The sequence below is a fragment of the Bufo gargarizans genome, chromosome 5 (genome assembly GCF_014858855.1).
Source record: "Bufo gargarizans isolate SCDJY-AF-19 chromosome 5, ASM1485885v1, whole genome shotgun sequence".
NCBI classification, from domain to species: domain Eukaryota; kingdom Metazoa; phylum Chordata; class Amphibia; order Anura; family Bufonidae; genus Bufo; species Bufo gargarizans.
In genome coordinates, this window is record NC_058084.1 from 269,891,822 (window position 1) to 269,909,597 (window position 17,776).

At 40.9% G+C, this 17,776-nt stretch overlaps 1 protein-coding gene across 1 annotated transcript in view; it reads left to right on the top strand.

Moving 5' to 3' along the window:
- The window catches only part of GABBR2 (gamma-aminobutyric acid type B receptor subunit 2), an 858,895-nt gene that overhangs the window by 541,358 nt on the left and 299,761 nt on the right, over positions 1-17,776 (top strand). Inside the window, exon 8 of the mRNA XM_044294545.1 lies at positions 11,730-11,790. Within this exon, the coding sequence (XP_044150480.1) occupies positions 11,730-11,790 (61 nt within the window). The remainder of the gene's footprint in view (positions 1-11,729; positions 11,791-17,776) is intronic.

The following is a 17,776-nucleotide window of genomic DNA, read 5'->3' on the forward strand; positions in this document are numbered from 1 at the left end:
GTCTAAGTTGTTCAGATCCTTACACTAGGTCATATTTTATTTTGCTTTCATTGCATCTACCTGAAAAACTGAAACCTGCTTTGCCATTGACACAAGATAATCATTTTTATTGACTTTACCCGTCATTGGTTTTCATTTAACAGTATATGTTATGTTATGGGTGGTTAGCACTGGTGCCTTGCAGTGCTGGGGTCCTAGGTTCAAATCTGGCCAAGGACAACATCTGCATTGTACTCAGGTTTATTTTGACTCTCCAAAGACATACTGATAGGGAATCTAGATTGTGAGCCCCACTGCGGATAGTCAGTGATGATAATGTCTGTAAAGCGCTGTGGAATATGTCAAATAGGTCATTTATGCTTACGGACATATTTACCACACAAAAATTATCTAATTCAAATTATATGCAGTACTATTCAAATCTTTTGGCCAGGTGTGGAAAAAATGCTGTAAAGTAAGAATTATTTCAAAAATAGAAGTTTATTTTTACCAATTAACAAAATGCATGAACAAATCAATATTTGGTGTGACAACTCTTTGCCTTCAAATCATCAAGTCTTCTAGGTATACTAGCACACAGTTTTTGAAAGAACTTGTTTGTTCCAAAGATCGTAGAGAACTACCCAGAGATCTTCTGTGTATGCAGGCTTGCTCAAATCCTGGACTCCTTGTTCTTCTTTATGCTGAGCAAAGTTCTTAATGACATTGACTGAATGTTTGGGGTTCTCCTGCTGCAGAATAAATTTGGAGCCAGTCAGACTTCTCCCTCCAATTCTATATTGCTTTGTTTAAGATTAAATTTCCAAACAAGGCCTCAAATAATGTACAGTGTGGCCAAATCAATAACATATCATAACCTACAATGAGAAAAGGATCAGACTCCAAAATGTACTATGAAACATACATATACATAAAACCTAGAGTTAAAGGGGTTATACAACTCATACAGGCCCCTCATACAGGTTATACTTTCCCCGCTCCCGCGTCGTTACTGAAGCCCGCATGGCCGCCGCTGCATCTCCCCGTCGCATGGATCAAAACATCTGGTGAGAGGGTGGGGGCAGAGAATAGCAGGCTGTGATGGGAACAAGCCTCCCTAGCATCACCTGCGATGCTAGGGAGGCTCATTCCTATCGTAGCCTGCTATTGGGTGCCCCCATCACCAGTTTTTTTGCTCCATGCATCAGAGAGATGCAGCATTGGCCTTGCGGCTATGAGGAGTGACACGGGTGCCAGCGAGTGGGTATAGTAACCTGTATGAAGGGCCCAGGAATTTGGGGGGTCATGATAAGGATTGGATAACCTCTTTAAACTTTACCAATATATCCCCAGAAATTTCATCTTAGAATTCAACATACCCGACCTATTGTTCTTGAGAAGATAAGCAAATGCCAGAGGTGTCTGTCAGTATCTTTCACCCCCCTCCCATTCACAATGGAGGAATTAGGGGAATGATGGCTGTAGGCTGAACAATCACTTGGCCAAAACTTTTGTCATGCGTGTTGCTGGCTTGATGTGGAGAATCTGTCTTTTTTTAAATCTCAGAATAAGAGAGTTAGACACTTAGACTCCATATTAATGTTCATGGCCACTGTATACCATCAATCATCATCATCATCTAAGATGACAACACGCCTCATGGATGGTGCTTTAGGTATTGTCTGTACTTACTGGCAGAATCATTGCCAAGTGACTAATCAACATAGTATGCTTTTAACAATGAACTGTATTATAATTGTAACCTTTCAATATACATCACACATCTTAAGGTAATGTTCATTGACTAGGCAGGGTAATGCATGTAGTAAATGCTTTGAGGCTTATGAATGTGTTTTGTATTTTGGGAGCTGTGCCATATAACACTTTTATAAATTTGTTAGTTGTCAAAGTAATTATAAGGAGTGATAATTCCCCTTGTATTTCGTTCAAAACCTGTAATAAAAACCAACCAGCTAAAGAGAAAAATAATCACTTGAGCATTTCTGTAAATTGTTTAGTAATTCAGTCTTTCCTCAGTGTCAACTTTTGTATAGTGATCTAAAAGTGTAACATATTAGATCAAAGGTATGCATTATAATTACCTTTAAATGTATTCACATTTGTATTTATTGTTGCTGCTTGTATGAAATAGTAAACTGTTTTTATTAGCACTTTGACAGTCCAATAAACAGTCTTACAGAAATCTATAGCTAATATTTTACATATTATTTTACAATGTACAGTAAAGAAAATGTGCAGAATCAGAACTCTCAAAGTTATAGAGATTTTAACATGTCCTTTGACGCTGTCTGTGACCCCAGTATACTATAGTTTTAGATCAAAGCAAGAAGATATTTTAATGTGTTGATAAATTAAAATGGACTTTTTAACCCCTTCCAGCAAAAGCCTGTTTGGACTAAATATCCAAGCCCCATTTTTTTTTTTTAATCTGACATGTGTCAAGTTATGTGGTAATAACTTTGGAACGCTTTTACTTATCCAAGTGTTTTCTTGTGACACATCATATTTTATATTAGTAGTGAATTTGAGTTAATATACAGTAAAGACCAAAAGTTTGGACACACCTTCTCATTCAAAGAGTTTTCTGACTTATGACTATGAAAATTGTAGATTCACACTGAAGGCATCAAAACTATGAATTAACACATGTGGAATTATATACATAACAAAAAAGTGTGAAACAACTGAAAATATGTCATATTCTAGGTTCTTCAAAGTAGCCACCTTTTGCTTTGATTACCGCTTTGCACACTCTTGGCATTCTCTTGATGAGCTTCAAGAGGTAGTCACCTGAAATGGTTTTCACTTCACAGGTGTGCCCTGTCAGGTTTAATAAGTGGGATTTCTTGCCTTATTAATGGGGTTGGGACCATCAGTTGCATTGTGGAGAAGTCAGGTGGATACACTGATAGACTGTTAGAAAACTCTTTGAATGAGAAGGTGTGTCCAAACTTTTGGTCTGTACTGTATATATTTACCTTTTTGTATAAATCAATCCAAAATGTATATAAAATTGTAAACAAATAAAAAAAAATCTAAATTTTTATTTCTCTGCTTTTAAGACAGTGATTCTTCACAAAATAGTTATCAATTAACATTCACCATGTGTCGAATTTACGTTGGTATAATTTGTGGTAATGGTAATGTTACTTTCATTTTTAGGATGTTAAAAGGCTTAAAATATTGAAAGCAGTTTTTGAAATTTTCAAGAAAATTTTCAAAACCATTTTTTTTAAGCACCAATTCAGTTATGAAGTGATTTTAAGGGCCTTACAGAATATAAAACACCCAAAAATGACCCAATTTTAGAAACTACACACTCAATTTTTTTCAAACTTTGTTAACCAATATGGGTGTTCCACAGGAATTAAAGCAAAATGAAAGTGAAATTTATAAATTTCCTTTTTTTGTGTGCAGATTTCCCATTTTAATAAAAATGGAAGTGAAATTTATAAATTTCCTTTTTTTGTGTGCAGATTTCCCATTTTAATAACAGCAAGCCAAACCACAATATTCATTACGCTGGTTCTGCAGTTTACATAAACGCCCAATATTTAATAGTAAACCTCTTCATGGGCATAACAAAGTGCTCAGAAGGAAAGGAGTGCAATATTGTTTTTAGAGGGCAGATTTTGCTGGAAAGGTTTCTGGGCACCATGTCACATTTGAACAGACCCTGAGGTACCTCTAAATAGGAAATCCCAAAAAACACAATTTTGGAAACTACACCCCTCAAGGAATTGATCGAGGGGTGAAGTGAATGCTTTGACACAATAGTTTCATAGAATTTAGAAACACTTGGCTGTAGTTTTTTTAATACTTTTGAGGTAAAACAGACTTTTTGATTGCCTTTTTTTATGATGTGAAGTGCGCAAAAAATGTTTATGGGGTTCCTCATGCGGTACATATAATATGTATAATTGTCTTCTGTGGGTCAATGCGATTAAGGAAACACCAAATTCATATAGTTTTTATTAAAGATAATCAAATTTCTCAAAAATTCTATTCCGCCGGTTCGCCAAATTTTTGGAAATAATTCAGTTCGATATGAATTTATTTGCAGCAAATTGCATTAAAAAACGGCTATTTCATGGCTGCAGAGAGCCTTTATAGTGATGTAGAACACTGTGCCTTGCAGTAACACACATATGGAGTCTGCTCTGGTAGTAAATGACATGCAGATGAGTTGCTCTTAGAATCACTGCACACTTCACTGACCAAATAACTCAAGTGTAGACTCAGCCTTACAGGTCAATGTTAGCGTCAAGAAGAAGCGCACTCCTTTTACAACGTCGGCATCTGATTCAACATAGATGGCTACAGAACCTGTTCTATTAAATGCATATACAAGTAACCCCCCCCCCCCGACAGAGTGGAGAGGCTGTCAGCAGTAAGTTTGTGTTGACGTCACTGATTATTTTGCCTTCCTCTGATCCGTCAAAACAATAATCCCCCAAAATCTTATCCTGTCTGTGGAGCATCCGCCTTCACTCGGTCAGCATTTGGTCAGTAATCGATCAGTATTGCTAAAGCAAAAAAAAAACAGGAGTGGATCCAAAACAGAGATGACATGAGAATGGAATATTTGCATGTCTTCTGCGTTTTGTACCCACTCCTGCTTTTAGCTACCAAATCATAAGCCAATTCTGATGCAAAATAGGGACCATGTCATGCAGGCCTTACAGCTGTTACATAGACAGGATCAGTTGTGCGTCTCATTTTTCCTTACTTCTGACAGATCAGAAGGTGGGTCAAATAAATGATTATGTCATCCAGGCCGAAAGGAAAAATAGTGGCCCAGTCATGAAGTGGGGAGGGTGTGAAGCAGCATGAGCAGACCACAGAGTGGCTCAATGACACAGTCTGGAGGTGGCAGCAGCATCAGGAGGAGGCCAAAGAGTGGCACAATGACAGTGTGTAGATGGCAGCATCAGGAGGCCACATAGTGGCACAATGACAGAGTGTGGAGGTGGCGGCAGCAGTAGCATTAGGAGGAGGCCATAGGGTGTCACAATGACAGTGTGGAGGTGGCAGCAGCATCAGTAGGCCACAGAGTGGCACAATGACAGTGTGTCGAGGTGGCAGCAGCAGCATCAGGAGGAGGCCACAGGGTGGCACAATTACAATATGGTGGTGGCAGCAGCATCATGAGGAGACCACAGTGTGGCACAATGACAGAGTGTAAAGGTGGCACCAGCATCACCAAGAGGCCACAGAGTGGCAAGGTGACATAGTGTGCAGATGGCAGCAGCATCAGGAGATCACAAAGTGGCAAGGTGACATTGTGTGGAGGTGGCAGCGGCATCAGGAGACCACAGAGTGGCAATGTGACATAGTGTGGAGGTGGTAGCAGCATCAGGAGACCACAGAGTGGAAAGGTGACACAGTGTGGAGGTAATAGATAAATAAAAGAAAAAAAAGGAGGAGTTTAGACAAATCCTCTGGGTGTAGGTGGGGTCCCTTAGAGAAGATGTGAAACCTTTTGGGCACTAGCAGTAATGGAAGAAGAAAGAAGAGGAATAAGGCTACTGGATTCCAATGGGGAAGGCAGCTGGGAATAGCGTTAGTGATTACTAAATGCTTGATAGTAGAGATCTAGTGAAAACAAAAGGAACTGCGGTAGTGGAAGCTGGAATTATCCATCAGGTTATTACGATCACTGCTAAATTCTGAAAATAGGAATAAGCAAGTGTTGAGAGGTAGCGCCACTCCCCCGAAAAACAATAATGGAAGTATAGAACGGTCTCGTGTAGAAAAACGGGATAGAGTTTACAGTGTCAAAAGATATAAACGTTAATTCGTCCATTAAAGGATAGTCATAAATTAAAGTAATGTATATAAAAACAAGTCGTAATGAACATAGATAAAAGAAGATATAAGAAAGATCTCCACTCACTTTGCTGGGGGGCTGTCAACAGGATAAACTCAAGACACCTGTGACATTCAACCCTCCTGGCCAGGATCATATATAGAATGTAGAATTAAAGGGAACTGGTCATCAACTTTATTATGACCTCACTGAGGGCAGCATAAAATAGTGACAGAAATGCTCATTTCAGCGGTGTGTCATTCATGAGCTAAAAGTAAGAGGTTGCTGAGAACCAGCATCATAATCACTGCAGTACAGGCCTTGAAAAGAGTCAAATCTACTTGAGAAGAGTCATGGTTATTCATAATCTCCTGCTCTCTCCTTTCTGCTGATGATTGGCAGTTCTCTCCTAGAGAGAAAGAGAGAAAACTAGGTATTAGACTGTCAGTCATCAGCAGGTGGGCAGGGAGAGCAGGTATTTATGAATAACCATGACTCTTCTCAGGTGGCCGTGACTCTTTTCCAGGCCCAGTCTGCAATGATTGTGATGTTGGTTCTCGGCAACCACTTACTTTTAACTTTTAAATGACAGTCCGCTGAAATCAACTCACCTGTCTCTACTTTATTCTGCTTTTTGTATATGCAGCATAAAGTTGATGACAGGCTCCCTTTAAGTAAAGATGAGTTTTCTCAATGTATTCCCAGAAATCACCTATGGACAACTCATCTATACTTAATTATGTAGATGATTGGTCCAAGGACTGTTTATATCGATGTAATTCATGTAATGGAAATAATAACCTGGTACACCTTCTATTCCCATCCATATATATATATATATATAAAATCTCTTATGGACTAGAGATTATATCCAATATAAAAGGTCCATCTTATATAGAAAATGTCGATTTTATATAGAAAATGCCCATATTCCTATCTCCCCCATACACAAGCGATGTGTTCTAGTGTGGAACACATCAGTTTCCTACACTAACCATCATTGGGTTCCAGGTTGGAACGCTACTGCCTCTTCTTCCGCCCAGACACCACGACGCATCACTTCCGGTGATGTCATCAGAAGCCGCGGCTCCTACGCTCGAAGGTGGAGCACAGAGATCGCTACATGGTGCGTTCCACAGGGACCGGAAGCCACGCTCCCTGGTTGTGCTACTTACGGTTTCACTGCAGGAATGCACCAATTCTACATCCAGATGTCACAAACCATGTGCCTATAAATATGTAAGTGTTTTCTGTGTACTGTTATTGCCAATTTTATTTATCTGCTCCTGAGGAAGGGGGTTTTGTTAAAAAAAAATAAAAAAAATAAACGTGTTGAGCCACATATTACCCGAATAAAGAGGTTTACTTGAAGCCGTGTGAAGAGTGCGATGACTTCAATCTCCAACATTCTACATGTTATCCTGGCCAGGGGGGGTTGAATGTCACAGGTGTTTTGAGCTTATCCTGTTGACAGCCCCCCAGCGAAATGAGTGGAGATTCTTAGGGTACTTTCACATTAGCTGCAGGGGAGTCCGGCAGGCTTTTCCGGCTGGTGAACAGCCTGTCGGATCCGTCCTGCCGCTAGTTCATGTGTGCCCCTGGACTGCCGCTCTGTCCTCATTGACTATAATGGGAGTGGGGGCAGAGTTCCAGTGGCAGCACACGGTGAGAGGCAGCCTACCGCCAGTTCCTTTTGTTTTCACTAGAGCCATAGTCTGGAGGTGGCAGCAGCATCAGTAGACCACAGAGTGACCCAGTGACAGAATGGGAAGGTTGGTGGCAATGCCAGTACCAGCTGAAGATGGTGGGTGATAGAAGTAGCACTTGGCATCAGATGTGTGGCATCAGGCGGGTGGTAGCATCAGAATAGTAGCCAGAAGAAACCGGTCTCTTTTGTCAAAATGTTGGTGTGGCACCATGGATGATCTAGTCTGATGCATCAGGCAATGGTGGGGGGAAATCCTGGCTGATCCATGCCTAATTCATCTTGACAAAGTTCAGTCTCTCCATATTTTGGTTCTTCTTGGGGTAACTATGGCTCCTGCCAAACTAAACACCTGCTCTGATGCCACACCGGGGTAAACTCTTCTAGTTGCGGCCTCAAATCCAGTTTGGCTACCCAGTATTCCAGCAGATCTTCAATGTGGGGTGGCAGGGTGCTGTCCAAGTATGCCGCCACCTGCTGTTTCAGGTCCTGCTCCAGGTGTACCTGCTGATCCTGGTGAGTAGTTTCTATACTATGCGGGTGAAGAAAGCTGCTCATGAGCAATTCTAGACTCAAGTTGTTGCTGATGGAGCTTGAACTGCTCCTTTTCCCCCCACCCTGCCACAGCATCCATGGCAGAGGAATGTGAGCGCAGAGGGCTCCCTCGGTCAGACCTTCAAGAGGATGCACGATAGCGCAGATAGACAGTGGCCAACTGACTACATAGGATGTATCTATAGTATTTCAGTTTGTCCTCCCTCTCAGCGGGTGTAAAAAAAGTCCCCCATTTAGGACTAGTAGTGCCCAGGGCACGCTTCACATTCTGCCCACAGATTCTACAAATGGCCATATTCACCCCCTCCTCCGGTGGCTTAACAAAAAACTGCCACACCGCCGAGTAGGTGATTTTACCCTCAACACTCCATATTGACTGACTGCTACCGCTGCTGCTTCCGTAAACCCCTGCACCACAACTTTCCAGGCAGGTAGGCTACTGCAAAGCGGGTGGTTTACTCCGGGCTCGTTTAGCTCCAGACCTCCTACTGCTGCCACCCTGCTGACTCCTGGCCACACTAGCTATTGCTGGCTCCACCGCTGCCTCACGGGCAAGCTGCCACTCTCTTCTCCGATGATGATGAAGCGCCTAATTCACCCGACTCCCAAGTGCAATCAGCTACATCATCATCGAGTACTGTCTGCACGTCACTGATGTCCTTCTTAATGGTCTCTGGGTCAGGAGCCTGAGCCCTCGCAACCCCAGCTCCGTTTACATGCAGCAATCATTCCCTATGTGTGGTATTAAACAATTGCTACTGCAGTTGTTCATCCCCATACCGATTAAATGTTTGCCAGTAAAGATGAGCGAAGTGTTAAAAAATTCGATTTGCCTGCTTCGCTGAATAAAAAAAAAAATTTGCTTTGTGACGAATTACTTTGTCATGAACTGCATTTCTCAGTAATTAGTGGGTGCAAGTGTGCCCCTTTTTTTTAAAATGTTAATTAAATCATACTTACCTCATCCATTGACAGTGATGACAGATTCTGAAAGGAATTAATTTCACTTACACATGTAGAGCTAGACTTACAAAGATAAGCCAGATATAGACGACTCGAGTAGTAAAGAAAGGTCATCCACCAGAATCATAGTTCTTAGGGCAGAAAACTGAGATGTAAAAGAAAAAGTTGAAGATAAACTCTACTGCAGCATGCACAACATTTAATTGTTGTAAAATGAAGTAGAAGACACCAGTGTATTACTTAATAAAACATAATGTACAACTGTGACTTTAGAGTCTTCTACTGAAAATCATTGCAAAAATATGTCACAACTAAATGTGGGCGGCAAGCTTAACAACTGTTATTTTCCTTGCACCCCGTAATTTAACAATATCTCAAACTTCTACAACAATGTACAATTTCAAAGCAGTTATGAAAAAAGGAGAAGTGATGTTGGAATAGATTACTTCAAGTGTAATTGTGGAAAGTATTCTCTAAAACTGTGTAATTTTTATTGAAAAAAATAAAAATAATGAATTGTGATATGTTAGTTAAAGAAATGGTCTACTATGCTTCATTACCCATGGTTAAAGTTAACATTGTCTATAAGTTTTTGGGTCCATAGCAACAATGTGAAAATGTTTCTGTATTACATATGTTGAAGTTTAAGCACCTGTACAGGACATATTTAAGAAAGTCTAAGTTGCTTCCCGAAAAATGTTCATTACTCTTAACATCTACATGTTTTACATTGAGGGTGGTTTCACACACAGCATTTCTTGGAAAAGCACCACTGCAGTTTTTTATTCAATTTTTTGAGCCAAAGCCAGAAATAGATTCTATAGGAAGGAGAAGTGTAAGTCCATCCACTATATTTCCTATTCCTTTTGAATGTACTTCTGACTTTGGTCAATAAAATGCATGAAATCCTGCCTAAAAAAAAAACCTGTGTGAAACAACTACATATTAGGCTCCGTTCCATTACGCATGTAAAAATCACTCCCAGGCAACGCAAAACGCAATGCCCCAGATTTCTGCTGAATTTACATATTTTTATTAAGCGGAAGAAATGTAATAAAAAAAAAATCTAATTTAAAAAGTCACCCTCCACCGCACCCATTTTATTTGGCATTTATGTCGGAAAAAGGGAAATGGATGCTTCATAAATAAATAGAAAAATAACACACCAAGAAAGAGTTAATGGGATCGATTTTTTTTGTTCAATGTTTGAATGTAATAATCATATATGTAAGTGATTACAATATTAGAGTGAAAAGATAAGTTTAGTGGACAAAAGTGTGCAATTGAAAGGAGACTCTAGCACTTTGCTTCTCTACTTGGATACAAAATAAGATACGGGTAGGCATGGAGACAAGTTCCGTATGGTATCATGCTCACATTTCCCAACATATGTTGCAGCTTCACCTATAGATCCTGCATGCTTGTAGGTTGCCGAAACTGGTGTCCCAGCTGGTCCCATAAATGCTTGAGTGCTGATATATCTGGCAACCAGGCAGACATAGGAAATGTTCAAGTCTGCTAACAATGTTCCTGAAAAACCCTTGCAGTGTGTAGGTGAGCATTATCTTGCAGATGAATGCTGTTTAGAAGCCCTGCTATGAGAGGCAACACATGTGGCCGCAGAATGACCTGAACATATAACTGTTACTGTCCCTCGTATTATTACTGGGAGTGACCAACTGTCATGTGCAATGGATTCCCAGAACATCACAGTAGCAGCTGGGGAAGTGTGCTGCTCAACAGCAAAGGCAGGAGTGACACGTTCACCAAACAATACGGCTCTAGTCTGTAGCAGTTCATTGGTCTTGTTCATAGACCACTGCAAATGAAGGCAATGGTTGCTGGCTGTCAATGACAATAGCGTTTCAGTTGATGTGATCGTGCTGTGCGGGCCAGTGTTGGCAGCTGGTGGGTTTTATTTGGGACATTACGTTCAATGAAAGTTCATGTTGCCACTGCTCCATGTATCCTTGTCTCGGTTACTTGTGTTGTGAATTGTGGCAATGTGCCTGTATCTCCCCTCAGTTCTGTATTGCCAGATTTTATTTTTCCGTGGCTGTGTTTGTGTGCATCTTCTCATCTAATTAGTTAGTTAGGTCTGCTATATGCAGTTTGTTCCTGATTTCTGTCTCAGCATGAAACATGTCTCTTGAGTTCTGTGACCTGCCCTGGTTGTGCAACATGTCATGTTGTGGTTTGGTCTGTTTGAAATTTCTCTGTCTGTGTTGGAGTTTATATCACAAGTCTATGTCTCGATCATTCTAGTTATGTCCTAGTCTGAATTCCAACATAGTATTGTATGCCCTGACCCTGCGTCTATACTAAGCATTATATGTAATTTTTTTCCTTGACCCTTTAATATTGTCACAGACCAATAAAGTCTCTTCATGCTTGTCATACTTAAAAAAAAAATATTTAGGAATGGTTTGAGGAAAATTATAAAGTGTTCAAGGTGTTGACTTGACCTACAAATCCGACAGACCATAATCTGCTCTGTGGGATTGAAAAACCTTCGGAGGTCACAAGTCCATTCCTCATGGGTTAGAGCTTGACAGGAGCTCTTGACAGGATGAGAGGGTCTACACACTATTAGGCAGTGGGTCTTAATGTTATTGCTGTTATGTTCCTTCAATATATTAAGTGTAAAATATGATGCATCCTTTACTGGTTCTTATAAATGTTTTTTTTTTTCCTTAGGGGCAAGTGGTATTTAGAAATGGAGAAAGAATGGGCACAATCAAATTTACCCAGTTTCAAGGTAACATATGATTTGTACTACTGACGTTATTAACATATGATACAAATCCATTGGTATGGAAAGCAAATGTTATTATTGGATGAGAGGTCATATACAGAAAAGCTGATGAGGATCACTGTGTTAATAAATTAAAGGTTTTACATTTTGCACTAAAATATGCATGATATTTATAATATAAATTTAAAGGGGTTGTGTCACTGCAGCAAATAGCATTTATTATGTAGAGAAGGTTAATACAAGCCACTTACTAATATATTGTGATTATCCATATTATTTCCTTCGTTGGCTGGATTCATTTTTCCATCATGTTATACACTGCTCGTTTTCATGGTTATGACCACCCTGCAATCTAGCAGCAATGGCCATGCTTGGACACTACAGAAAAAAATCACCAGCCTATGTGCGAAGTAGGTGCGAAACCCGGGTCGGGCAGCATTTTATATGTATATGCGATTTTGAAAGAGGAAACTCTGTGAGTATAATAAAAGATATTGAATGCTTTTTACCCGCGGGTCTGCCCTATGTTGATTTCCTTTTTGAAGGAAAGGTGGCTGAGGTTTAATCTGGTATTGTGGATAAAGGAGAATATATATGAGTTGCTTACTGCTGGTCGGTTTAGAGGTTGAAGTGATGGTGATGAAGAAGGAGATCAACTGAGGATCGAGTTGAAAGGAACACCTGAGGAATTATAAACTGTGCATTTTTCTGCCCAATATTGTAGCACAGTCCTAACATATATTTATTTTTCTGACCAGCCTATGTGAGCATCCCATGGTCCCGGCCACCAGAGAGGCCGCACTTTTTCCTATAGTGTGCAAGCACAGCCACTGCTGCTGGATTTCAGGATAGTCGTAACCATGGAAATGAGCAGTGTATAATGTGATGGATAAATGAATCAAGCCATCAAAGGAGACAATATGGGCAATCATAATGTGTGCTTGTATTAACTTTCTCTACATGATAAATGCCACTTGCTGAAGTGACACAACCCCTTCAATTACTATTTTGTGAGTGTAAAATGGACAAGAATTAAATAAGTTGTCCTATCTTAATTATGACGTATCGCTAGGATATGCCAAAACATCAGCTGGAGATAGGAATGGGTTCCTGAGGTGGGACCTATACCTATTTGACATTTGTTGTTTATCCTAGCAATATTCCATAAATGTTGAGATGGGACAACCCCCTTAACGTATAGTTGTGACAATAGTCTACTTCGTAGCACTCCAAAGCAAACTGGATATTACAAGGGACACTACTTTAAGTGGAGAAAACATAATTCATGGGCAATTGTGTGGCCTAACCTACACCAAAAAAGGTGAGTTCTGAGTACATTATCTTTAAAATTATATCTTGTTCCCAGGAAGAAATTAGTACTCATAGAAAATGTTGATATATTTAGAAGAAGACTGTAGAAGACTCCAAATATTTCCAAATATCTGAGGGTTAATTTCAGAGGAAAAGAACCTTTAAAGGGGTTGTCCAGGCTACAAATATCAGATCGGCGGGGGTGCCGGATTGGTCAGCTGTATGAGGAGACGGGGTGCTGGGTGTCGGTCGGACCCCCAACGATCTGATATTAAAGACCTATCCTGAGGATTGGTCATCAATATTAAAAGGTCGGACAACCCCTTTAACTTCTTAACAGTCACATTAAAGTTCTCCCAAAAATGTCACTTTTTTTATTGTGTGTCTGCAGTAAATCTTGTTGGCGAACAATTCAGGGGACATATTTGCATTTTTAACCCCTTAGTGACATCATTAATTTTAGCTTTAAGGACCAATAATATTTCCCACCTTTGTGTTCTAGCAGTCATAACTTTTCATTTTTTCTTCAGTTTTTTATTTTATTTTACGGGATTAGTTGTAGGTTTTTAGGAACTATTTTGGGGTATATTTAGTGTATTAAATAACTTTTATTATTTTATTTTTAGGGGGAAAGATTAAAAAAAAAATTGACATTATTTTGTGTCATTTTTTATGGCGTTCTCTGTGTGGTAAAAATAATATAATTTTATTATCTGGGTCACTACAATGATAATAATGTCACATTTCTATATATTTTTACCGGTTTTTTTCTCTCCTTCTGCAGCCTGTCAGTTCTGCAGCTGCTCCCTCATTCTCCTCCAGATTGAAGGGGATGGGGCAGTTGTTATTGTATTTTGTATTGTTCAAAAGATGTCATTCGAAGTTTCCATACAATACCAGAATGACATCAATATGTTCAGTACAGGGAAGATATCACTGATAGAAATCAGGATGCTGCAAATGCAGCTGAAGTGAAAGTATAAGCAGGTTTTACCTGCGATTATTCCCAACTCGGCAGTGATTTCTCCTCTGTAGCTTGGACTAATACTGTCATGTTGGTATGAAAGCTTGGAATGCTAGCTTTCAAACAAGACAAGTTGCATGTTTCTAGCTGCTACTATTCAAGAGATAGCAGCATCTAAAGCAGCTCTCCCCCTCCACTCTCTGCCCGAGCCCAACTCGAGCAGAACAGTTAAGTACTCTTCCCAATGCAGGATCACAGCTCGGGAAAAACAGGTGGTTAAAGAGGACCTTTCATCTAGCAAAACATTGTGAACTAAGTATCATGATATATACAGCGGCTCCTGGGGGTCTCACTGCACTTACTATTATCCCAGGATGCCGCTCCATTCTCCTGCTATGCCCTCTGGTATGTTCTGTCACTTGGTTATAGTAGGCGGAGACTTTGGGGACTTGGTTATAGTAGGAGGAGACTGCCCTTGTTCTCCTGGGTGTCTTCTTCTCCCAGGCAGGGAGCTCTACGCTGCGATTGGCCATTTATTAATATACATAAAACCCTCTAAAAAACTAAAATAAGATACTGCCTTGTGGTGATTTACAATGGAACGCGGGTTAGTAATCAGTAAGTATCTCAAATAAGAGCAGCAATCATATATATAAAAAAGTACAATATATCATCAAAAAATATCACAAGATCATATATTCAGATGTACGGAAATTCTTGCATCCTATAGAATACCATACTAGATGTGACTTTATATTGGGTATATCAGATATAAATCGCCACTAGTTACTTTCTTATTAGTGACAATTAGTATTTGTTAGGAAATATTAAAATCCCTGCTGCATGTCACATGGAGCTCCCAGTGAAGCAGAGTAACTTCACAGATGATTCCTTTCCTGTTATTAGAAAGTTAGTATGTCCGAGGATCTTACAGTACCCTCTTCATATGTTAAAGTTATGCTCTGTATTAGATCACAAGTTTCCACAGTCAGAAGAAGATGACAGTGGGGAATGACAATTAGTGTTTCAAAGGGTGGATGATGATGATGAGACACAGTTGCCAATAAGTCAAGTGCAATTAGTGTCTCAAGAGGTTGATGATGAGGATGAGACACAGTTGTCAATAAGTGAGGTTGTTGTTAGGTCAACAAGTCAGGAGGATAACCAGAGTGAGAAAGTGGAAGAGGAGGTGGTGGACGGTGAAATCACTGACCCAACCTGGTAAGGTGGCAAGCCGAGTGAGGACAGCAGTATAGAGAAAGAGGGATCCGCAGCTGCCACCACCTATTCAATGTTCAACCATTTAAACAGGCCTTGAGACATGCGATAATTTAGGATTATAGCCAAGCCAGTGCCTCATCTACAGACGGTAGATTTTGGTATGATTTCCCCTTATCAATGCATAGCAGGGGTGTACATATAAATCACTGGGCCCCATAGAAAGACTCTAAATTGGGCCCCCATGCCCTATTCATAGCCCCTCCCACCACCTGTTTCTGGCTCCTTAACAGTGACCTCACAGTACCCCGCTGCCCCTTTAATAGTGGCCTCCACAGTCCCCTCCTCCCTTAAAGGTTTTCTGTCAGCAGGAAAATGGTTATTAACCTGGCTGACATTAGTGATGTACTAATGTCAGCTGAACATAACTATATTAGTGGCATCTAACTGCGTGCTGTCGTTATTGAGAAAAAAATAACTTTTATGATATGCAAATGAGCCTCTAGTTACAGGGGGGGGGCGTTGATCTTACTCTTAGAGGATCTGCTCTCCCACCTCTGGCAGTGCCCTGCTACACTTGATTGACAGGGCCAGGCAGCGTTGTTCTCCGCTTGCCGGCCCTATATGCTGTAGAAATCTGGCGCCTGCGCCGTCCTGTTCAGTATTCGACGCAGTGAGTGAAGGACACTCGCTGGCTGATGGCTTCACTCACTGCGCCTGCGCCGAATACTAAATGGCACGGCGCAGGCGCCTGATTTCCACAGGAGACAGGGCCTGCAAGTGTAGCAGGGAGCAGCCAGAGGTGGGAGAATGGAGCCTCTAGGAGCAGAATCAATGGCCCCCCTGCACTTAGAGACTTATTTGCATATGATGGCACTAATATAGCTATGTTCAGTTGACATTAGTACATCACTAATGTCAGCCAGGTTAATAACCATTTTCCTCCTGACAGAAACCATTTAAAGGGACACTGACAGGCCAAATCAGCATATTTAGTTATGTATATGACATTACAAGTCTATTAAAAGCATCTAAGTATCCCCCCTGTCCACCTTATAAATACCGAAAACTAAAGTTTTATAACCTGCTTGTCTCGTCACCAATCTGCCCAAGGGGCGGCGTTTAATCTCAAACTGCGCCCAGCCAGCCGCTCCCAACTGCCGTTCTGAAGCCCCGCCCAGCTCATCAATATTCACTTCGCTGGGCGGCGGCTACAACTCTCCCCAGTCAAGATCCTGTGCATGGCCAATTGAATCCTCTGGGCATCGTCCTCGTCTAATCTTCTGTGCTTGCTCCCGGCTGGGGTTACATCGCGCCTGCGTACAGACCCAGCCTGCGTCTTCGAGGCCACTGCAGCCTCTGCTTCATGCGCATGCTCCAGGCACTGTTCAGAGCAGCGCTTCAGAGCGCTGCTCACTTACATCTCGCAGGATCTTGACTGGGGAGAGTTGTAGCGGCCGCCCAGCGAAGTGAATATTGATGAGCTGGGCGGGGCTTCAGAACGGCAGTTGGGAGCGGCTGGCTGGGCGCAATTTGAGATTAAACGCCGCCCCCTGGGCAGATTGGTGACGAGACAAGCAGGTTATAAAACTTTAGTTTTCGGTATTTATAAGGTGGACAGGGGGGATACTTAGATGCTTTTAATAGACTTTATAAGACCTGTAATGTCATATATCTATATATATAACTAAATATGCTGATTTGGCCTGTCAGTGTCCCTTTAAGGGAGGAGGGGACTGTGGAGGCCACTATTAAAGGGGCAGCGGGGTACTGTCATGCCATGTGCCCCCACAGCAGTTTGCCACCACATATGACGTATTCAGGAGAAAATGGGTAACAAATTATTGGGTGCTTTTTCTCCTGTTACCCCTCGTGAAAATGAAAAATTTGGGGCTAAAGCAACATTTTATAGGAAGAAACAAATTCCGTAAAACGCTTAGGGGGTCAAAGTGCTCAGTAATATATTCTTTAAGGGGCGTAGCTTCCAAAATGAGGTAACTTTTTGAGGGTTTCCACTGTAGGGGTACGTCAGGGTCTGTTCAAATTCTAGCAAATTATGCCTCCAAAATCCGTATGGCGCTCCTTTCCTTCTGACCACTGCCACCTGCCCATAGAGCAGTTTACCACCACATATTGGGTATTTCTGTAAACTGCAGAATCAGAGTAATATATATTGAGGTTTGTTTTGCTGTTAACCCTTGCTGTGTTGCAAGAAAAACCTAAAAACAATCTACCAAAAAAAGTGAAATTTTTAAATTTCGCCTCCATTTTCCTTTATTTCTTATGGAACACCTCAAGGTTTACAAAGTTTGTAACATCAGTTTTAAATAATTTTAAGAGGGGTGTAGTTTCTAAAATGGGGTCCTTTATGGGTGGTTTCCATTACATAAGCCCCTGAAAATCACTTTAGAACTGAATTGGTGCTTAAAAACATTGTTTGGGAAATTTTGTTGAAAATTTGAAATATAGCACCAAAAGAGAGAAAGACTAGCACAA